General features: G+C 41.5%; 1 protein-coding gene across 6 annotated transcripts in view; it reads left to right on the top strand.

Moving 5' to 3' along the window:
- LOC310698083 (uncharacterized protein) overlaps positions 1–23,648 on the top strand; it is a 72,658-nt gene that overhangs the window by 32,930 nt on the left and 16,080 nt on the right. For 4 of the 6 annotated variants that reach the window (XR_014521293.1, XM_083484845.1, XM_083484844.1 and 1 more), the window contains exon 3: positions 15,183–15,243. Coding sequence is in view for 4 of the 6 variants with exons in the window: in XM_083484845.1 (XP_083340971.1) it covers positions 15,183–15,243 (61 nt within the window). In the remaining 2 variants the exon portion in view is untranslated. Of the gene's footprint in view, positions 1–7,493; positions 7,662–15,182; positions 15,244–16,702; positions 17,021–23,648 lie in introns of those variants that run through there. The other 2 variants (XM_083484843.1, XR_014521294.1) reach the window with 2 other exon arrangements.

The raw sequence follows: 23,648 nt of genomic DNA, 5'->3' as shown, positions 1-23,648 counted from the left end.
ATTCTAGATGTTGTTTCCCCTGCCCACAACCAACCCTGACCCAGTAGTCCTGAAATGTAAGCACCTCACAAAAGCACCTCAAAACCTGTCAAAGTTGCTGAATAGGATTTATATTGTTTTCTTTCTAGAACATTTATTACTTATTTAAAGGCTTTTTATGAACCGCTTGATATTTCAAAAACCTCCAAGTTGTGTATGGTGTAGTATAAAAACCATACAATGTGTCATCAAAGCATTAAAACAAAAAGATAACCTCAAACCAGTAAAACAGCAGTATAAAAACACATAAAGGGATGTAAACATGTAACCCCGGGTCAGGAAAAGCCTAGGCAAATAGTAAGTCTTCACAAGATGTCTGAAGCAACTGAGAGTTGTTAAATGGCAGAGAGAATAGCATTCCCCAATTCAGAGGCAATAGCAGAAAATATCCATTTCCAGGTCGCTGCCCTATGATTTGTTGTACATCACCCCAATCTTGGAGCGGTACAAGATTCCAAGAGTTCCAAGCACTTACCCAGGGTTCATGTTTCCTTTTAGAATGAGAGAGACTGTGGCATCTTTATGATATGTGCTTTATTTACACGTATGTACAACCTGAGTCTATGATGGAGGGGCTCACAAGCATTGACATCCCAAAAGGGTCTTGTTTCTTCCACAGCAGCAACCCTGGATTCAAACTGAAATCAAACATTGCCCTTTCTCTCCAGCTTGCTGCTTTCTCCTCTATCTCACTTCAATGCAGCTTTTGATCCTAAACTCTGGCTTCATCTGTTGAGGGAAGGAGCCCTCACACACTTTCCATCTCGTACAGAGCCTCTTTTGTTCCCCCATAATGGCTCTCCACCCAGGCTATCACCTCACCAGGAGGCCAGCCTAGCGATTCCAAGAATTAGAAGACATGGTTAAATTTTAACACTTGAATTCATAACAATATTCTCTATTTCGTGGTCCCATGAGTGGAATTTTCCAAGATGGTCTATTAGCTCTTACAGGGTGGTAGTTTCTCAAAGACCAAAAGGCTTTTCTGAACAGGGAAATTTGTGCAGACATGCTGGCAAAAACTATTACCACCAGTCACAGTAGGGCTGGTTCCAGATTTGATGGGGCCCTTAGTGTGTACATAGGCCCAACTCACACAGAAGCAACCCTACTATGAAACTGAAAGTTGGGTTGGCCATTACTGGCTGTTATCTTTGAGGTGTGGAAGATAGATGTGACCTCAGGACCACAATTTGTTGGGAAGATGGCAAAGAAAATCCTGTAGATTGGGGATGGGAAACTTTTTCGGCACAAGGGCCACATTCCCTTCTGAGCAACCCTCCCGGAGCCACATGCCAATGGTGGTCAGGGCCAGAGGCAGAAGTAGGTGGAACAACAAATGGAAATGTAAGATCTCCCTTTTCCCCTCACCTATATGGCCCCTGTCTCTGAATATGTGAACCTAGGTCTCTGCATCAACACAGATTGTGGGATGGCCCTCTGTCATGAATGCTTCAGTTGAGATTCCTGCATTGCAGGGGGTTGGACTAGATGACCCTCAGGGTCCCTTCCAGCTCCTCAATTCTACAATTCTATTATTTGTGCTCTAATCATATTTAGGGTGAATGCAGATATTGTACAGATGCCCTCTCAAGATGGTTTGGACTACAATGACCCTGTTGGGTGGGTTTGATGAGACTTGTTGCCCAAATCATCTGGGGTGATGTTTGGTGAAAGTTGTTCTACAGGATGGTGGAAAAAGAAAAAGGCAAGGCATGGTTTTTCAAAATAGTTGGGAGGGTGGGGTATTGTTTTCATTTGTTACTATGCTATGAATTTCTGTGTTTTTATATTGTAAACCACCCTGTGATCCTTGGATGAAGAGAAGTAAAGAAATAAAATAAACAAAATAATAAATTTAATTATGAGGCTTTTGTTTTCGGAGCAGGGAACCTAGGTTCAAACTACTTCCCCTATGCTTAGAAGAATGCATAGGGAGGAATCGCCCAATTCCAATTCCATAACACCAAAAGTATAAGGGACATGTCCCCACAGATCACCACACCCTCTGCTGCATGGTTGGTCTGAATGAACAGGTACTGAGGGTGGCTGTACATGTGTAGGACTGGGGAAACTGATGGCCAAACTGTATGTACATAGGAGTCTTCCTTGTGATGAGAAACCCTGACTGGCCAGACTACATACACGTAGGGCTTGTTAAATACAGTGGTGCCCCGCAAGACGAAATTAATTCGTTCCACAATTTTTGCCGTCTAGCGAATTTTTCTTCTTGCGAAGCACGGTTTAAACGGTTTAACAAACTCGCGAGACGTTTTCGTCTTGCGAAGCAAGCCCATAGGGGAATTCGTCTTGCGAGGCAAATCGCAAATGAAAAAACCTTTCGTCTAGCGAGTTTTTTGTCTTGCGAGGCATTCGTCTTGCGGGGCACCACTGTATAATTGTTTAATTGCATATTGTTTAATTGTATATTGAAATGGAAAGTAACTCTGTATGCGTATTGCTAAAGGTTTAACATTGGATAATTCCACTGAAGCTAAGCAAGACCAGCTGAGTGCTTAACAGTTGATAATTAACTTAGAATGTATCTCTGCCAGCTTTCGTGATGTACAGTCATACCTCATGTTACGTTTGCTACAGGTTGCACATTTTCAGGTTGTGTCCCGCGGTGACCCGGAAGTACCGGAAATGGTTACTTCCAGGTTTCGCTGCTCACGCATGTGCAGATGCGCAAAATGATGTCATGCGCATGCCCAGAAGCAGCGAATTGCAACCCGCGCGTGCACAGATGCGAGTTGCATTCTTTTCAGGTTGCGGACAGGACTCCGGAACGGATCCCATTTGCAACCAGAGGCACCACTGTATTTAACTTAGATCACATGGGGTATTCAGTTGCAAATCTCCATTTTGTGTGATTTCATCATTGTTCTCTCTCTGAAGCAGTTGGGTAGAAAGGTATGCAAATGATTTTCTCTAAGAATACATTCTTAGGCTGTAATGGAGGCTGCGGCAGAGGCAGAGCTTTGTTTCCAGCTCTGGATGAAGTAATTTCATATATCTAAGATGCTGTACCTGTGCTTGGAGAAGCACGTGATATTATGCAACTATTTGGATGCAACTTCAATGTTTTGAGTGTCTGTTTTGGAACAAGTTCTGTTAGTAAAGCTTTGGAACCATATTTTTTGACTGGACAATGTTTATTTCAAGAAGAGTAGTTTTTAATGCATCCTATTGCTTCCATATGCACAATATTAATAATTGCAATAGAGGTTTTCCTCACATTTAGGAATCCTGATTGGCCCAAAGTTACCAACTTTCCTCCACTTTTCCCAGGACACGTTCATCTTGGCTACTTTCCAATCTTCCAATCCTGGAGGCTGATCCGATGAACAAGTTACATAGAAGACAAGCAATTTCTCATTTGAGTTCCTTGAGAACTCTCCGGTGGACACCATCTGGGTTCAGATATTTGTCAGCCTTTATTTTTTCCATTAAGGACAAGAGTGGCGCTGTGGGTTAAACCACAGAGCCCAGGACTTGCCGATCAGAAAGTCGGTGGTTCGAATCCCCGCAATGGGGTGAGCTCCCGTTGCTCGGTCCCTGCTCCTGCCAACGTAGCAGTTTGAAAGCACGTCAAAGTGCAAGTAGATAAATAGGTAGCACTCCTGGGGGAAGGTAAACAGTGTTTCCGTGCGCTGCTTTGGTTTCGCAAGAAGCGGCTTAGTCATGCTGGCCACATGACCCGGGAGCTATATGCCGGCTCCATTGGCCAATAAAGCGAGATGAGCGCCGCAACCCCAGAGTCGGCCATGACTGGACCTAATGGTCAGGGGTCCCTTTACCTTTAATTTGTCCATTAGGCCTAGAAGTTCATCTCTCATCTCCACTATCTGCCTCAGTTCCTTAGACTCAGAGACTTCCCATTATGTAGTTCAGTCTCTTTTCTGTATCGAGCACACCTTTCTGTGGATCTGATCTATCCCACCGGGTGCAGTTGCAATTCAGGTTTGATATGTAAGCAAAAACTTTTAAAAGGGCGGCAATTTAATCTCACTTCCACCCTGATGCAGGGATGGCATTGCCCACTGCACCTAAGGGCAGCCTGCTATCTGAGGAGATGCCAGGCAGATGAGGTGGCACAGACACCTTTGTCCTCCAACACCTTGCCACCACTCCCATTCCCTAGCATCAGCCACCTGAGATAGCTGCCTCATTCTGCCTAATGATAGGGTTGACCCTAGCAGCTGTGTTGGTTGGACTGGCAGTGGCATGGACAAGAGCACCTGACCCTTTCAGCTGTATTAGGCTAGGCATTGCGAAACAACATTGGCATTGGGAACACACTGCCAACGAACAGGATGCTGCTTTTCACTAAATTTCCCAAGGGACTTCTCAGTAGCTGCTCCCAGATTTTAGAACTTGCTCCCTAGGGAAGCTAGGCTGGCTTCCACCTTCCTGTCCTTCTGCCGGCAGGTGAAGCTCTTGTTCCAACAGGCTTTGAGGGACTGACTCCTTTTCATTAAAGGGTTGGTGTCATGCTGTTTTTTACTGGTATGTTTAAAGCAGATTTTGTATGTTTGTAATTTGAATTCTATCAATGTTTAATAGCATTTTAATGACTGATTCTTCTGTTTTTAGCAGTCCTTATTTTTTATCTGTATGTTGCCTTGCGTCCCATCAGGGGAAAAGTCGGGGTATGTATAAATAAATAAATAGTCTGTAGGGTTGCAAATTTAGAAATAATTACTGTAATTTAAATAGAAGTATAATACATCATTTATGGATGCAAATTTCTAAAACAATTACCGTCATTTGAACAGAAGTAACAGTACATTTCATCCTAGCAGAGGAGACTATGGTCTGTGTTTTTTCTTAGTGTGCCATCCAGGAAACCATGGTTGATGGGAAACTTCAAGGCCCCTCCTCCTGCTCGCCCTCCTTATGACTCTATATCTTTAACCCAGACTTTGACTGAATAGCCTTCCAAAGAGAAGACAGTCCAATGACAGCTCTTCCAATAAACATCTGCCCTCTACAAAGTAGGACACACAGCCACCATCATAGGCAGGGAGGTTCCTGCAGAAAAGATCCACATGAGTTCTTAATAAGCACCTTGAACGTGCTTAACTTTGACTGGGTCATGCCCAAATTTGAAACAATTTTGAACCTATTAGCAAGCAAGATTTCCATCGCCCATAACTCAGCCCTGTAGGGAAGGCATTTGGTTCCATCAATAAGCAGTAGTAATTTGAGGCCTGCCAGGGTTTCTTGCTTGTAAAGACGTGGGTTTTTGTTTTGTTTTGTTTTGTTTTAAATACAGATGTGAATTCTGCCTCTACCCTCCTTTGGACCCAAGGCTAGCATACTATGAGCCCTCTGGAGCTCAGACCACTTCCAGGGACAGCTCCCCCACCCCTCCCTGGACTTGATTATTTCATTGACAGCAGTCAATATCTCCCTGCATAGGAATGCATTTACTTATAGGCACATAAGTAATTCATTTATAAAATTGAATTATCCGACTAAGGGAGATTGTATGTTTTGATTGTGTAGCAGTACTTCTGAAACTGACTTAAAATTGATAAAAGCCAGATGGGAAGCGGAAACGGTCCATTTCATGACTCTTTAAACGTTTAAATTTCTTAACCCTTGGACTTTGAAAATTTCCCTCCAAAAGTTAAGAGTGTAGTGTGGAAGCAATTTGTTGAAAGGGTTCGTGGTATGCAAAACAGGTAATAAGCACTTAACAACAGTGTGTTGTGGAAATCGGGGAAGGGGGGTATTAAGTCTTTACCCCCTGGCTAAAATTAATCTCTTTATTGGGTGGGTGGAGGAGGTATTCTGAAAAGGAAGATGTCTGTCCAGAGAGGTATTTGTGCTGGCAAAAAAAGGGGGGGTTAGACTAAAATGCTGGGGGTGCCACTTCCATGGAGGTCTCCAAGCCAATAATTCAACAATGGAATAAGTGTTGTGAAGGCAGAAACTCTTTTTTGCAGTGTAGAAGGCAGTTTGGAAAAGGATTGTGGGACAACAGGCATTGGATAGGAGAGGGTGCACAGGTCTATTTCTGAAAAATCAGGCCCAGACAACCATATTTGACCCAGATAGTTTTTTTGGTGTTACTTTTTCTGTCAAAAGAAGAAGAAGAATGGGCTGATTCCCTTTTGATTGATTGCCCGAACAATTTAGAAAAATGAAAGAGGCTGGAGAATCCCCAATAGCAGGGTTGAATAATACACACACACACACACACACACACACACACACACACACACAGCCTTGCTTTGTCAGACCCAATAGGGCTGGCCTTGTGATGAGGCAGAGTGAGTCAGCTGCCTCAGGTGGCAATGGTGAGGTGCGGGGAGGGAATGCAGTTGTGAGTGCCATGTGGTGTGCGCTGTACCCTCTGTGCTAACTTTCTGCCCTCCAGTGCAGTGGAAGGCCTCCAGTGCAGTTTTGTCCTTCACCTCAGGCAGCAAAATGTCTTGAGCTGGCTATGTGGCAAAAGGTCTATATAGTTCAGTGTGCTGTTCACACAGTGGCCAATCAGATGCCCGTGGGAATCCCATAGGTACGACCTAAGTGCTACAGCAGTGCTCTCTGCACTTGTGATTTACAGCAAGCAGTATTCACTGCCACTGGTCATGTGGGTAGAACATAGGTGTGAGATGCTGTTTTAGACACTTCTGTAATGAGTATTATGGGGGGGGGGGTTAATTGTAAAGATACTGGATGTATATTGGATATTTATAGTGGACTGTGTTTTATCTCCTTTTTTCATTGTGCTATTGAATGGTGATGGCCTTGGCTGAGCAATCAAGATTTGGATTTCAGGAAGGGACCATTAGTTTTGATGTATTTATATGTATTCTGGGTTTTTTCTGGAAAACAAAACCATGCAAAAAGAGAAGGAGGTAGGGCTGCCATAAGCTCAGTAACTTTTGGGGTGTCCTGGTTTTTACTTTTAGAAATATGATAACCCTAGGAGGAGGAGGAGGAGGAGGAGGAGGAGGAGGAGCTTCTGGCTTTTTGCTCACTAGCTCTTGCCTTATCCAAGAATGAACATACCCACTGCCCTCACCCACAAAAACCCCCCACCTGGGATTGGCATAGTCAACAGGTGAGGTAGAATCGTATCTCCATGATAGAGCACATGATTTGCATGTCAAAAGCTCTAGGTTCAGATTCAAGCACCACCATCTCTAAGTTAGACTTGGCAAGTCTTTTGCAGAAATTAATATTGCACAGTTCGAAGCAAATGGAAGCATAAGAACTGCCTCCTTTTGGAAATGACTCATTGTCCAGGCCCTTAAATATAGTATTCAAACTTTTACTGGCAGAATTCTTCAAAACAAAACATAAGCATCATAGACACAGCCGAAATATCCATACAATGTATTGTACATGTACATACAATGTGCAGGTGCGGCATCTTACAAAATATGAAATAATCTGAACAGACATATAAGCAAAGGTCTCTCTCTCTTTCTCCACAGCCTGCATTCCAGCCTCCATTGGCCTTAGGCTTTTTACTCTCCCTTCTGGAGAACTTCATTTACATCCTTCTACAGCCACCACCCTTCCAAGATGACGGATTTGCAACTCAATACCTTAGTTACCTGATCTAAGGTTATAACAGTTTATAGTAGCAGAAAACAACCAACAGTTATGTTGTGTATTGAGTCAAAGGATTTTATATCTGTATTATGGTTGTCTGTATTTGCATTAGGGTAAAGTAACTGCCTTTTGGTTCCAGAGGGTACAGCTACTATTGGTTCATTTAAGCTGCTGTATTTGGATCCTCTGTCTTATTGGTTCCCTCCAAAAGGCAGGACTGTGATTGCCTGATATTGTTCCCTCCAAAATGTATCCTTTCTTGCTAGTTCCCTGTCCCTATAAATGGAGCTTTCCTCTCCCCAGTCTTTAGTCTTGTTGCTTTAATAAAGAAGTGTTACCAGAGAACTGTCTCCAGCATGTTATATCAAGAGAGCTGAAATCACAAACCCCACGTCACAACAAGTTATTCATTAAGGAGCTCAGAGTCCTTTAGAAAACAACTGTGGATAAAACAGTTTTCTATCTTCCTTACTTGGGCAATGCAGTAAAACAAGGGTGGGAGAATCTGCAGACTTCCAGGTGCTGCTGGGAGTGCAACTTCCATCATCCCTGTTGACCAGGTTCAGACTGATGGGAGATCACAGACTGCCTGCAGTAAAGAGAATGTCCTCACCTGTTGTTATATCTATACTGATATATCAAAAATTGTGTATCATTGTCCTTGTATTGATTTCCTGTGCATTCTAGAAACTGCCATTTGTCCCTGTGCTCTCAGCTGAAGATGGGTATCTTTCATGTGTCCAGGAACACAGTTTGTAGAACTGTATTAAGCTTCCAACGCATTTGCCTTCAGTCAGAACAGGGTCGCCTTTTTCCAGTTTGGAGAAACAAAATCTATCAACAATGCCGTGTTTAAGATTTTGTCCTTCCTGCTCTATTCATATTTTCCAAAACAGTTTTCAATTTTCCTCCTTCCAGCCATTGCCAAAAAATATATTTTGGCAGACAGCAGGATAAATTGCATAGCAGACACGGGGAAATCATTTGTTTTTATCTTGAGGCATTAGAGAAAAGCCGATAATTTTTGATCACTTGCAAACATGTTATGAACCATGCTGACATCCAGCGTGCTCATCGCAATGTCTCTTCATTTTATCTAAACTTTTCTGACAATGCACTCTGATGTTTGGCATAACAGGGAAGAAATTAAAGAGGATAGATTGCTCCTGACTAGGACTGGATTTCTAAAGCCAATTGCTCAATTTGTATAAAGTAATTGCATATGTTATTGCTATATACTATTATTATTTTTGAAATCATTGTGAAACAAAGGCAACTTGCAGTTGTAAACAGCTGTCAAGCATCACTGCTTTTACTCTAAAGCAGGCAGATGGAACCTGGTGCCCACCAGATGTTGACAGATCACGACTCACATCAGCCCTGACTGTTGGCTATGCTGGCTGGGGCTGATGGGAGTTGGAGTACAGTAAGACCTGGAGAGACACAGTTTCATCTCTCCTGTACTAAAGATATACAGTAATAGTCATATCAACATTATAAGTATCATTACCTGCCCTTCACCATTAGGTCTCAGGGGGTGGTTGCAACTGCTTAAGATGCAACTGATTTCATTTTGGTTTAAACATAATGCTAATGCAAAATATGGTTTGAAGCTCAACATCAAAAAAACGAAGATCATGGCCACTGGTCCCATCACCTCCTGGCAAATAGAAGGGGAAGAAATGGAGGCAGTGAGAGATTTTACTTTCTTGGACTCCATGATCACTGCAGATGGTGACAGCAGCCACAAAATTAAAAGATGCCTGCTTCTTGGGAGGAAAGCAATGACTAACCTAGACAGCATCTTAAAAAGCAGAGATATCACCTTGCCAACAAAGGTCTGTATAGTTAAAGCTATGGTTTTCCCAGTACAGTGGTACCTCAGGTTACAAACGCTTCAGGTTACAGACTCCACTAACCCAGAAATAGTGCTTCAGGTTAAGAACTTTGCTTCAGGATGAGAACAGAAATCGGGCTCCAGCGGTGCAGCAGCAGTAGGAGGCCCCATTAGCTAAAGTGGTGCTTCAGGTTAAGAACAGTTTCAGGTTAAGTGCGTATCTCCTCAACGAATTAAGTACTTAACCTGAGGTACCACTGTAGTGATGTATGGAAGTGAGAGCTGGACCATAAAGAAGGCCGATCGCCGAAGAATTGATGCTTTTGAATTATGGTGCTGGAGGAGACTCTTGAGAGTCCCATGGACTGCAAGAAGATCAAACCTACGAATTCTTAAGGAAATCAGCCCTGAGTGCTCACTGGAAGGACAGATCACGAAGCTGAGACTCCAGTACTTTGGTCACCTCATGAGAAGAGAAGACTCCCTGGAAAAGACCCTGATGTTGGGAAAGGAGAAGGGGACGACAGAGGACGAGATGGTTGGACAGTGTCCTCAAAGCTACCAACATGAGTTTGACCAAACTGCGGGAGGCAGTGGAAGACTGGAGTGCCTGGAGTGCTCTGGTCCATGGGGTCACGAAGAGTCGGACACGACTAAATGACTAAACAACAACAATGGCAAAATCTAGAGAAATAAAAACAGCTTTCAGGGGGAAATTGTCATTTTCTCCTCCTGCTACCTTGTCTAAGAAATGGTAAATCTGCCCAGTATACATAGGTTTCATTGTGTCATACCCTCCAACTATGTTCCATCATGCCACATCTTCCAGCATTTCTCCAATGAAAATAGAGACATCCATGTTCAATGGAATACTAAGCTTGTATTGGGATTGCAGCTTTAGTTGCTCAAAATTAATGCCATTGGGTTCTTTATTGCCCCTCTTTGCATTTTATCTGCAGGTATTTGCAATCAATTGTTCTCTTATAGTGGAAATGAAGGTTCAGACACTCTTCTTAGCTCTAGTCCAGACTCTGCCAGCTTGGCACTCTCAAATGCTTTTTGAATTTCAGCTTCCATTAGCCCCAGTCAATACATAATGGCTGGGGTTGATGGAGGTCACTGTCCAAAACATTAAACATTAAACATAAAAAACCCATCCCAGAAATAACAAAACCCCCCAAAATGTTGCAGTCCAAAACACTAAATTCTAAATATAAAATAACAAGACACCAGATACTAAGATGATAAATACTAAATACGAAGACATAAAATTCAAAAAATAGTCTATATGTGGTTTACAAAAATAGCAAGTGTGTGTGTGCAATGAATCTGTAAAACCACAGTAGAATATTATAGAAAACTGCAGTTCAGTAATATTAGCTATCTGGTTATTACAGCAGCTCTCACACTATTAATTAGCTAGGACAACCTTTGCCAGTGCTGGCTGGGGCTGATGCTGATGAAAATTGCAGCCTAAAATACACAGAGAGCACCAGGTTGGCAAAGGCAGTCCAGTCAAGGGTGCTCAGAGAGAGAGAGACAGAGAGATTGAGAGCAGAAAAATGGTTGTTTGCATCCCATAGCTGCTACTGGTAATATTGCAACTTCTTTTCACATAGCTAGAGCAGGCTGCATGTTTGAATCCTTTGCAATAGTGACATTTCTTTTTCTTTCTTTTATGTGGGTGGGGGTGTACAAACAAGCAAAAAAATATATCATAAAGGAATTACAAGAGTATGCTTTCTCACTGTTTTCTTTTTTCTGTTTGAAATATTTTTTTATTTGATTTTACAAGTGTAAAGTTATAACAATACCAAATGTATATCCATATTTAGATAGTTCTCTGAATCTCCTGACTTCCCACCATCCCCTCCATGGGTCCTATTGTCAACATTTTCAACTGCATATTATTTCATAATCCATAGTATTACTCCATACGGTCCATAGCATTTATTATGAGTATTATTAAAATTCTGCTAATGTTTTCATCTGCTTACAGTGGTCACTTTCTCACTGTTTTCAAACAAGACAGCTGGCAGTACTTGGAGTAAAAAGTACCAACTCACACACCTTGACAAAGGTAGCTCAGTTAACGGAAAGTTTATTGAGAGACACGCAGTAGAGTGTCTTTAAACACCAGTCTCAATGAGTACAAAAGAAGGTGGCTTATACCAAGTCAAACCATTGATCCATCTAGCTACACTGACTAGAAAAGACTCTCCAGCGTTTCAGACAGGGGCATTCCCAAGCCTACCTGGAGATGTCAAGGAATGAGCCTGAGACCTTATACATGCAAATCAGATGCTCTACCACTGAGAGACAATGCTTCAAACGGTAGCCAATCTCAGTCACCTGAATGACTTGCCAGATTTCCTTAAATATCCATGGGGAGATAAGGCAAGCCAAACTTCCTGGGGAAAAGGGCAAATACTCTTGATTCCAGAAACCACCAGACAAGACCAGTAGTTTCTTTTTGGTTCTAACAAATTGGTTCTAAGTCTCAGCAGAACCCCCAGTCTTTTTCCCCAGAAAGCAAACAGTAGGTATCAACTTTTGGAGAATACTTGGGACAGACTCATGGTCTTCTGCTATACACTGTTAATCACAGCTCTTTTTAACTCTACCACCCTCAAATAAAAACCACTATCAGTAACAAAATGCTCACAAGTTATCTCTCTCTTTCTATAACTATGTCTTCATTGCACAACCACTTTACACGTGGTGCAGAAACATTCATTGACTCTATGCCTTCATTTATCCTCATTCTCTGCACACATTTCTTAGTAATGCCCACTAGGTGGCAGACGAATACATTTAATTGACAAAGGTCTATAAGGTGATATAACAATATTATTTTGGGATTTTCAGGTATCAAAAAATTGTTTATCACAGCTAGTGCAGTTCTCCAGAAATTTAGGATTAATAGGCCAAAAAAGGAAAATTGAAAAGCAAAGGAAGTAAATTTGCATTGATCAAACCACAAGGCCTGTTCTCAATCTATGCAGTTTTGTCTGTATAGTGCAACTGCTTGATAACTGCAGTGCAATTTCAAGAGGTAACATCAAACCCCAGATTTGGGAGTCCTGGATTGCCTAAAACAAAATGGACCAATAAATGGAATAGTAATCCCCAATCCCAATTGTTCTGATGTTTATTTCTGAATGTATATAAGGCACCACATGCACACTTCAGCACCAATTATCAAACCTTCAGTTCATTACCAATGTGCAGATATGCATGAATACAACTCAGCAAGAGAACAACTTTGTTGTGATTGTGCATCCAGTTGCATCCAGATTCTTTTGTGCTATGTTTTACTAATTGGCAGGGGTGCCTGTCTGTGTGTGCACCAATAAAACAAAATGAAATGCCTCATGCAATTATACCTATGATTGTATCAGAATTGCTTCTTCTTTTTGGCAGTGTTTTCTCAGTAGGCATAAGTGTAAGGGAAACAGTTTTGCCGAAATATGTCAAGGAACTTGAGGAACCGAGATCTATGACGTATTCTGCTTGCTTCAGTTCTGGAGTTAATTGGAGTGAAATTCATCAATCTAAACCAGAATTCCTTCTTTCTTTCTTTATTAAATTTTCAAAAACAGCAACATAAAAACAAGATGAACAACAAAGAAACAAAGAACAACAACAGCTGTGTGAAGCACGTTATCGCAGTTAAAATAAGCAGAAGATTCAACGAACGTTTGCAGAAGTAATGAAACGGATTCCTAAAAGGGACACTTTTGGCAGTAAGAACTACACACTGATACGGTGGCCTCGCCCCATAGAGGCATATGGTGTTTGTGGAGCTATACAGCATGCTTTTCTTTTTCTTTTTAGGAATATAAATAGATAGCATACAGCATCAAAATTGTTTTGTTTTTCAATTCCCATTAAAGCCAACCTACACAAGTGACTCTTTGGGCAGAGAGAACTAGAGTAATGTGGGATGTGGGCCCTGAGGTCCCCCAGATATTGTATGCATTTGACTCCCAACTAGGGGCATCTTACCCTAGAGGCTAGTGGTGTTGGGCACCAGGGCACCAAGTTCTGGAGGGCGCCGGGGAAGAGGCAGAGGCTGGACGCACTGCCTCCCGGCATCAGCTCACCGCCCTTGCCTGCCTCCGCCATGCCACCTGTGCCAAAGCAGCACCATGCCCGGAGCCTCCATAGCATGAAGCAGTCAGCTGAACCGGGAGGCACCACGTCCAGCCTCCGCCTCTTTCCCACCAGAGGAGCTGCCCTCCAGCCACTGCCCACCTCCTCCAGCTCCCTAAAAAAGGTCGACAACTCTGGGAAACGATGGGTGGGGTGGGCTGCCAGAGGGAGCTTTGGACCATGGCGCCGGATATGCTTAAAACGGCCCTGCTCCCAACAGCCCCACCATCAGGGCCAATGGTCAGGATTATAAGAGAGAGATATATACAGTGCTTTTCCTCTAGAAAAAAGGTGCCGGTACTCACCATGAAGTTGTTACGAGTGCCACATTTTAAACCAGTGCTTTTCTTCTAGGGAAAACTGGGTGCCGGTACTGCTTACCCTTGAGTGCCCCTGCCCAAAAGCTGTACTGTATATACTGTGTAGTATATTGGTTTTCATGAGAAAATAGCAATATAGAAACAGGTAAGTCCCACCCCACCCTCACAGTAGAACAAGCAGTTGAAAAGCTTCCTGAGGATATCCAAAGCAAAAGAAATTACAGCGTCCAAATGGCAGAGGACAAAAGCCATTTCAGATGGTGTTCAACAGTCTCAGGAAGGCAGATAAAAGAGCCTTGTATGTGTATGTCTCCCTTAGCATATTTCATGAGTGGAATCCAGGGAGAGAAAAAAGGTCAAAAGGTTTTGCTTTTACTTTGGCTAATTTTATACGGAATGTTAATTTTCCTTCAATGTGCCAAAATTCATGGAGCCATTGCTCAAAGGTTAAGCTAACTGTCGGCTTCTAGGTTTTTGCAATTTCTAGTCGAGCAGTCAGTAATATGAAATTTTTATGTACCATCTTCTCATTGTGACTTCTTGCCAGTACACGATAACTGCAGTGCAATTTCAAGGAGTAACATTAAACCCCACATTTGAGAGTCCTGGATTGCCTAAACCAATAGGAACCAATAAATGAAGTAGTAATTCCCCAATCCCAATTGTTCTGATGTGGAATAAGAAGAACCACCTGACTTGTCGCTGTATTAATTTCTTTAAATATCCAATTCCAGTTGGATTTGGAGTCCAATGGCATGTGGGGGATCAGAGGTAAATGTAATGATACTTTGAAATTCAGCATTTTAAAAAAAGAATTAAAACATTTGAAATTTCACTGCTAAAATTTGACTTTCAGATATACTCTTAAATCGACAAATGCAATACATTTACACTTTCCACCCTCTGCCCCCCCCAAAAAAAACCTGACTTGGATCCTAAAATAAGATAAGGAAATTCCTAGAATAATTTCCCCCATTCCCTTCTCCCCACTGCAAACATTCTAACCCCCTACCCCGATTAGCCCCTGGGGGGTCCCCTGTGTGGTTGCCCTGAACAATGTGGGCTGGGGTATGGGAGCTACTGAGCAAGAGGGAATCACTGAAAATTGGTCTTTGATTCTAAGATATGATACCTTAAGAAAGTTAACAGAAAGAACATTTATTGTGTCTTATTCCACAGTGTTCAGGAAACAGGAAAGGGAAGGGTGAATATATTCATTTCTGAGTCTCTCTGTTTCTCATTTTTTCCTGTCTTAGGTTCCGTTCTCCACATTTCTGCATCATTTTGGCATTTTCTTGAAGAAAGACCAGCATTTTAGTACGTATTAATTTCTCCTCTCACTTACACATTTTTGTAGGCAATGCCCCCTAATATACACATTTTCACAAAGAAATTTTCCATAATGTAATGCATTTCAGTATGTTATTTTCACAAATACAAGCATTTTTATGCATGCTCATATGCAATTTTGGAGAATTGCATTGCAATTTTTAGAGAGGTACAAATTCTGCAAGGTGGCTGTGTTTCAGTTTGTATATTATCTCAGAAAGTGTGTACCCATCTCTAGTGGTAGTTGTGGCCACTGAGGGTGGGCAGAAGAGGGCAAGTTGGGAAATTTTAATTTGCTTCCATTCATTTCCTTAAATTGTCTTGGGGTCCAAGCCTCTTCCTTACAAGTATCTTCATTTGTAGTTCAAGTGAAAGCAGAAGAGTCTTTTCAGTGATGGCACCATTCCTTTGGAATGACCTTCTCACTGTGTTGTGTCTCATCCCAATTCTGCATAATTTAAGATGCCAGTTAAAAACTCACCCTTTTCCCTGAGATTTTTTAAGTCACTTTTATGGAGTACTTAACCATGCTGCTTATACAATTTATTATAATTTTTGAATGCTTTTGTTTATTATGTACTATGTTGATAAGGAGATCTCTTACTAAATAAATAAATGGACTCGAATTAAAGAACATATACATTTTGGGGGGGAATGCTGTAAGCACTCTCAAGTTAGGAAAATGTGCTCTAGAATCCACACACACCCAACTAAAAAAACCCCAAAAATACCTACATTCTGGTTAGTAATATAAACCATTTCGGTTCAGGAAATTGTAAAGAACTTATGTTACTCTTCCTGGGACAGTTAAATTAAATTGATCTTGAATTATCAGTATCAAGGAATTCTGCAAATGAAATTGTTGATGAAATCCCCTGACTGGAATGGACAGGAAGCTGGACCTCCACTGAGTCTTTTTGGAGGCAATGAAATTTTCTATTGACCACAAACTGTGCCCCTGGAGGTAAATAAACTGATGACAACCACAAGTTCTCGGAACAGAAAGCAGCATCCTCAATTGTCTCCTCATCCCAGTGTAAGTCAACCAACTGCGATGGGGAGAATTGAGCCAGCAGAAACATTAAAACTTTACAATCTTAAAGGAATATCCCCATGAGCAATATAAAGCACAACAGTCTCATTTAAATTTAGGACCGTGGGAATGACAGGCTGTCCTGTGCATGTGTTCAGTCGCTATTGTTCTAACAGGAGGCTAAGTGCCTGCCAAGCGTTTGCATATGTTCAGCATCTGAAAGTCGTATTGCTTCTGACAGCAAAGAAAAGGCACTTTAAAAATAAATAATAAATAAAGATAGCAGTTGTTAGATGAACTAACTTGAATTGCTGTTGTAAGGAGTTGCCACGTGCCATTTCATGTATCTCTGTTTTCTGAAAACTAAGGCTTGATCAGCATGCTTACCCGTTCATTCATTTCTTATCTCTTAAGACACCCGCGATGCATCCAGACTGTTCCTTCCCCGCCCCAGGAGAGATTCAAATGCACACCAGAGCACAATTAAAGTGTTTTTATCGCCCAGAGAAGTACACATTTGCTGCAAAGCGAGCAAGTACTTCGAGTGAGGACGTCACACTGTATCTTTAAAAGCTTGGTGGTAGGGCATGGGAACTGTTGGGACACCTTTGTTGCTTCTGTCCAGTTGTGTACATCTTGCCTGATCCCTAAACTCCAGAACTGTGCCTCTTGAACTCTGTCTGCTGCTAATCCTGTGCTGTTACTTGCTTGAATAAAGAACTCTTTCTTACATTTAAGAGCCTCATTGTGTGTGTTGGGTGAAAAGCAGGACAATGGGCACAGTTTTCGTTACCTGTGTTTGTTATCTTTTTGGGGGGGGGGGGGTTGGTGGCAGCAGCAGCAGAACTGACTTCATTCATTGCTTCTAGCAGCTGCCATTTCCCATTCAAAATGCAAGTTGCATTTTTCTGAGTTGGTCCTGGATGGTAGTAGAAATGATGGCTGCCACCAGAGTCCTATGTTTCCCCTCCTTCCTTAAACAAATGAATGGTGGGATGAAATAAGTTTGTAGTGATGAAGCAAGGCAATGCAGGGAGAAACACATACCCCTAACTGAGAACACTTACCCAAATGTGTGAACTTCCCATTGAGTAGATATTGCATTGGATCCAGATTATAGGGTTGGAACCAACGAATTATAAATGCAGAGAAAATAGACATGATTGCTGTTCTACAAATTATTATTTATTAAATTTGTATACTGCCGTTCAACCATAGATCTCAGTGTAGTTCATTGCATAAATGCTAAAAAATAAAGTACCATGGTAGATTTGGTTCAATAACAATTCTCATACATTGGCATATTTAAGCAACTCCATGAAGTGTATTACACTAGCAGAACGACATTTGTGGATTTAGTTTCACTTTTCTCATATTGGTGTTCTATGGCAAGGAGCAAAATCAGATTTTGTGAGCCGAAGATTCTTTTGTGAACAAAAGGACAGCCTTGGATACAGTCAATTGTGCTTGTTCTGACATTAGGTGTTGTGAAAGTGCTCTGGAACTTTGCTACACTCTACAAGTGAGAGAAAAATTAATGTGATTTTGTTTAGCCATATCTAAAACAAAAACAGCAACCATGATCAACCTACAAATAAGCAACCCAAACTAAAACAGAATGCATAAAACAGCAGAAGATCTGATGAAGCATCTTAAATTCATGAACATGAACAAAAACTGCTTTTAAAAAAATTAAAAATAAGATTGTTGTAATAAGTATTTCATATCCAAAGCTCCATTTATTATCAAGTTGGAGAGTGATGTATGCCAGAATGTACAAAAATTAAAGTGGTATAAAATAGCAGAGAAGATAACAATCAATCTTACACTTGAAAACACTCTCGTCAGTGAATTTATACGGGTGTTTATAAAGTCTAATTCTGGTTTCTTCTGGGTCATCCATCTTGCAGAATCCCACAAAATTGGATAAATAAATTTTAGTATTGAAAGAGGTACTCAGATATGGGATTACCGTATTTTTTGCTCTACAAGACTCACTTTTTCCCTCCTAAAAAGTAAGGGGAAGTGTGTGTGCAACTTAGGGAGCGAATGCAGGCTGCGCAGCTATCCCAGAAGCCAGAACAGCAAGAGGGATCGCTGCTTTCACTGCGCAGCGATCCCTCTTGTTTTGGCTTCTGAGATTCAGAATATTTTTTTCTTGTTTTCCTCCTCCAAAAACCAGGTGCGTCTTGTGGTCTGGTGCGTCTTATGGAGCGAAAAATACGGTATATATTCTAGCACTGTATCAACACAAAAGCAAAAGCTCACTTTGGACGGAGTATGAGAATAATGCCCATCTAACAATGCAGAAACCTTAAAGTGACAGCTGTTCTTCTGAAGAAGTATGGATGATGTATTAAGTATTTCTCCAGTTCCTACTTAAATTTAGAGCAGCCAGTGAATGATGGACAATGGTGTCTGAAATTTAGGAGAGTTTCTGCTTGATAGGAGGGATAGTGCTCGTTTAGATTTAGGGGTGTGTGAGAGAGAGAGATTCAGTTCAGTTCTCACTGTTTCATATGCAAACTGAAACGGAGCCCTCATTCAAAACCACGCTTCTCTGAATTTTGCCATGCAGTTTTCTAGCCAAATAATGTGTATGGAAATGGACATATTAGTGAAAATTGTGTATACAAATGCATTATAAAAATGAAATTGATTTGCAAAAATGTGTATATTAGGCAATCTGCTTACAAAGAAACATATATTAGGGGGGAATCTATGATCAACTGTTTGAACTCTGAATATGTTCAAATGCTGATTTTGAGATTAGAATCTGAAAGGAACTTTCAAAAAATGTTAAGTGCCATCCTAGACATGCCTACTTAGTAGTAAGTCTCACTGAGTTTAAGGGGACTGTGGGATCCAAAGAACTGTTTTAGTTTCATCTTGTCAGTTTAGATATGGTGTATCTGAGGCAACATTTTCACCAGATTTCTATTTCATCAAAACCCAACCATGTGTTAGAAAGTTATCTTTATTAGTTGATATCTCCTTCTCTAAAAGATGCCCCTTTTTTGGCATCTTTTTTGGCATACAAGTTTCAGGCCATCAAAAGGCAAATTTTGGAAACTACCTGTTTATAACATTCTGGAATATGGGGAATCAAATGTGTGTGTCATTATATAATGATTATATGGTTTCATTCATATTTGCACCAGAAGGGGTAAAATGTATAACAGTACTGCTTGTACATCACATTAATTACAGTAATTTGATGAAGTGTTTATCTTTTATCAAAATAGGGGATGTTTATCACTGATGGAGTTTGTGTTTTGATGTTGCTACACTCATTTCTTCATTTCATTTTGGTTTGATACCATCATCAATCCTCATGGTGGCCCTAGGTTTTGCATCATTATCTTAGAGTTGCCATACAGCTGGAATTTCCCGGACATTGCCAGAATTAGGCCGTCAGAAACTGTGTCCGGGCCGAAATCCCTGAAATGTCCGGGGAAATCTGGACATAAGAAAACCCATGTCGGTAATGTCAATTTTGGCGAATTTCCTTAAAAGGTATTTTGGTTTTGAGATTTTGCCCAACAGCTTTTGTGTCTGGATTTTCACCTTTTGAAATATGGCAGCCTACGTTATAGGCTGCTAAATCTAAAATGGTGATCTACAGTTAGACTCTAGTGCATTTGCAGAAAAGGAAATACAGAGGCCCTTATGAGCACTTACTGCACCTGTGCACCTGTGTGCACAGATCAATGAGCTGTGCAAATGTACATTCTTTCACACACGTTGCACGTGTGTCAAGACAGCTTATACCTGTGTTGGGAGGTGTTCTGGGAAAATAAGCTGCTGATGCTGTTGAAGAAGAAAAGTAAGCCTATATATGCACACAGAGAAATATATATTGGGACAATATAAGTTTGAATTCTTACAGGCAAATTTGAGTAAGGAAGTTTTGCTTTGAGATTGTTTCTGCCTCCTTCCCTTCAAATTAGTTCCAGCCCTATTTTTGAGCATTTTGCTGCTGTCCTAATGAATTGTCCTTGTATGTATTATTTGTTGTTTAATGTAATGCGCAATAGCGCATGAGAAATGTGCATGCATAGTATGCGTGGGAGGCTGTTTGAATTTGCCATGAGCAACAGACCCCTGAGCCTCTTTCTCATTAGTGATGAAAGCAAAATAATTGGTGCAGGAAAGATGCATTTTCTGTGCAGCTAATAAATCACAGATGCTCCATCATATGTTCCCATTACACCTTCCCAGCTCACCCGCTGGACGGTTATTTCTGTTTGCAAGAGATCTGTTTTGTTCCTTGTTCACCAGGAACTTCTGTGTCTTCTCAGATGGGTCCTTGGGGAAACAGCCCTATCTCTCAGCCTGACTCAGTACTCCTGAACTGACTGATTACCTCCCAGAGGTTTGAAAAGAGGAACAATATAAAAATGGAGAAATGCTTTTCTCAGTTAGAGGAAGCAGGAGTGGCTATAAAAATAAAACCAAAGTAAATATAATAAAGTAACACTGAGGCATCCTTAAATCATGACTAGTAGGGGAAGGCTGCAACACTTATATGCACATACCTGCTTGCTGAAGGATTTGCAGGTTACTAGGATATGCTCCAGTGGAGAGTAAGTAGCTTGCTTCCAAGAATGGAGTTTTCAGGGGAGGCTGACCCATTGGAGTTTGTAGGGCAAAGTCTGCTCTCAGCCAGCCCCCAGCTGCCTGTCTTCCTACTTACATCTAGTCCATGGGGTGGCCCTGGCTGTCAGCTTCCTCTTCCTCTGTCTCAGCATTTCCTTTGTACAACACAGCAGAGAAGAAGATGGGGACAAAACTAGAATTAGTTGCCTCTGCCCACCACTGACTCTGGCTCCATTGGCCATTGGCCTCTCTGCTTTCTGGTCTACCATCCCCTATAGGCACCACCACTGGTGTTCATTGAGGGATCAGTGCTCCTCAAGCATGCATATTTCTCACAGTGTCACATGGCATCGCTGGCCTTAAAATGTGACTCAAGACTCCAATCCCCCAGGGACCACCTATCTCCACATGTACCAACACGGACCATGTGTTGGCCATCTGAGGCCCTTCTTTATGTGCCACTCCAAGGGAGGTACAGAGGATGGCTACACATTGAACAGGCCTTATCAATGGTGGTTCCCCAGGGAGGCACGCCTTGTGCCATCATAGTCTGTTTTTTGGCACAGACAAAAACATGCTTATCTACCCAGGCTTTTGGTCCTTGCTTTGGAGAACAATCGAGAGTGCCTATAGCCCATTCTGTAGTCATACTTTTAATGGGGCAGAGTGGACCTGTTTTTTGTTTGTTTTTTAAATCTGTGGGTGAGCATTTTAGGTTATTGTTCTTCTATTTTAATGTTTCTTATTATTTCCATCCTGTCACACATTTATGTAAAAAACTATGAGACAACAACAATTGCCAGCCCATATCTCCTCCCCCCCTTACTGCCATTTAATCTGGATTTACCGTTTCTGAGGGAAATCTGACAAATTTAAAAAACCACACACACACACACTCACACACAATTTCCTGTTTGTGATATCTGAACAGCCAATATTCAGCCCCCAACTGGCAGCACCAAAATGTTGTTTTCCACTGTTCTTCTTGTCAGTTTAATATGCTGATTATTTTAACTGAGGTTCCATCTGCACTACACAGTTAAAGTAGTATCATACCACTTTAGGCAGTCATGAGCTGCATTCACATGGCAGTTTATTCCATTTTCACAACATGTCCCTTGCTGCTAATTTTCACATATTTGAGCTATCCACACACTGCAAAAGTGGAATATAGTGCAATTTTCACACTCCCATATTATTTGCAAATGGCTTTCTTCTGGAAGCAAATAGCACAGAAATGAACACTAAACTTGTGCTATATTCCACTACAGTTCCAGAAGTGGCTTTTATGAAAATTGTAATGGCAGCCTTGGTTTTCCCCAAAGACTTCTGGAAGGTATAATCTGTTAACTGTGCTGAGAGTTGTTAGGAAACTCTTATTGCTTTCACAAAGCTATGGTTTCCAGAATTTCCTAGGAAGAGGGGTTGATTCTGGGAATTGTAGCTCTGTGAGGTACCTTAACCCCACAGAGGACTTAAGGTCCATAAATAGCAACACCCTAGAGGTCCCGGGCCCTAAGGAAGTCACATTAGCCTCAACCAAAGCCAGGCCCTTTTCAACTCTGGCTCCGGCCTGGTGGAACTCTCTGCCTCATGAGACCAGGGCCCTGCAGGATCTGATTTCTTTCCGCAGGGCCTGTAAGACAGAGTTGTTCCGCCTGGCCTTTGGCTTGGAATTAATGATCCCCTCCCACTCTTTCTTTTTTTTCCTCTCTCCTTCTGTGATGGAACTCCTATTTGGGGATTTTCTTGGCTTTTTTCTGGCCCACGTAGGACCAGTCTGGATAGTTAGCCTCGGTGAAGACTTGATGTTTTCATCCCCCCCCCCCAAGTTTTTGATTTGAGTTTCTACTGAAAGGAGGCTGTATTTTAATCTTGTTTTTAAAGTTGTATTTCAATCAATTGTTTTTGTATTTGGTGTTAGTCACCCTGAGCCCGGTCTTGGCTGGGGAGGGCGGGGTATAAATAAAAATATTATTATTATTATTATTATTATTATTATTATTATTATTATTATATCCTCCAACAGCTCTCAGGAAATAAACCACAGTTCTCACAGTTCTTTGATCCATGCAATTTCTTAAAATTGTGTCATGTGGGAGGGTCCCCCATATGATCTAGGCACAGCCTAAACAATGTGGGGAGCTTCTACAGGGACAGGAAACTCCCCACTTTAGAAGTTTACTGTCTTTGGAAGACAATTGGACTTTTTATTTTATTTTTTTATTTTTATTGGATTTGATTTGATATGTTAATTGGATGTTCTTATTGGAAAATTAGTAAACACTTTAAAAAAGAAGAAGAAGTTTACCCTCGAGCTCATAGACAGTGCAGGAGACAGTAGCATGGTCATCTGACACCATTCTCCCTGCTAGCACTTTGCTTTTCTTGAAGTCTCATTTGTATGATCTCACTAAATAGAAGAGATTCGGGGCCAAACTGATTGTGACCCTCAAATGACATGAATTCCCTTCTCCTGGCCTCATTCCCCTCTTTCTTACAAAGCAGTCATAGGAGACTTCAAGTTTTAGCAACCAGACAGCAAACTGGAGGGTGAAAACGCTGCTAAACCCACCCCCACCCCAAGAGTGTTTCCTGCTCAGAATCAGCCCAACATGCCCTGAAAGAGAAAAGAGGCAGGCAACTATATTTGCTCCCTGTGGATGGAAAGTCAGCTGGAGGGGGCAATGCTGAGTGAGGAAACAACAAGAGGTGAAAAGTCTATTCTGCTCATGGTTGCAGGCTCTGTGGCTGCTAGCTC

This window comes from Podarcis liolepis (genome assembly GCF_965112155.1).
Source record: "Podarcis liolepis genome assembly, chromosome: Z".
Classification (NCBI taxonomy): domain Eukaryota; kingdom Metazoa; phylum Chordata; class Lepidosauria; order Squamata; family Lacertidae; genus Podarcis; species Podarcis liolepis.
The sequence above is the reverse complement of the archived record's forward strand: the minus strand, read 5'-3'. Positions and strand labels throughout refer to the sequence as shown.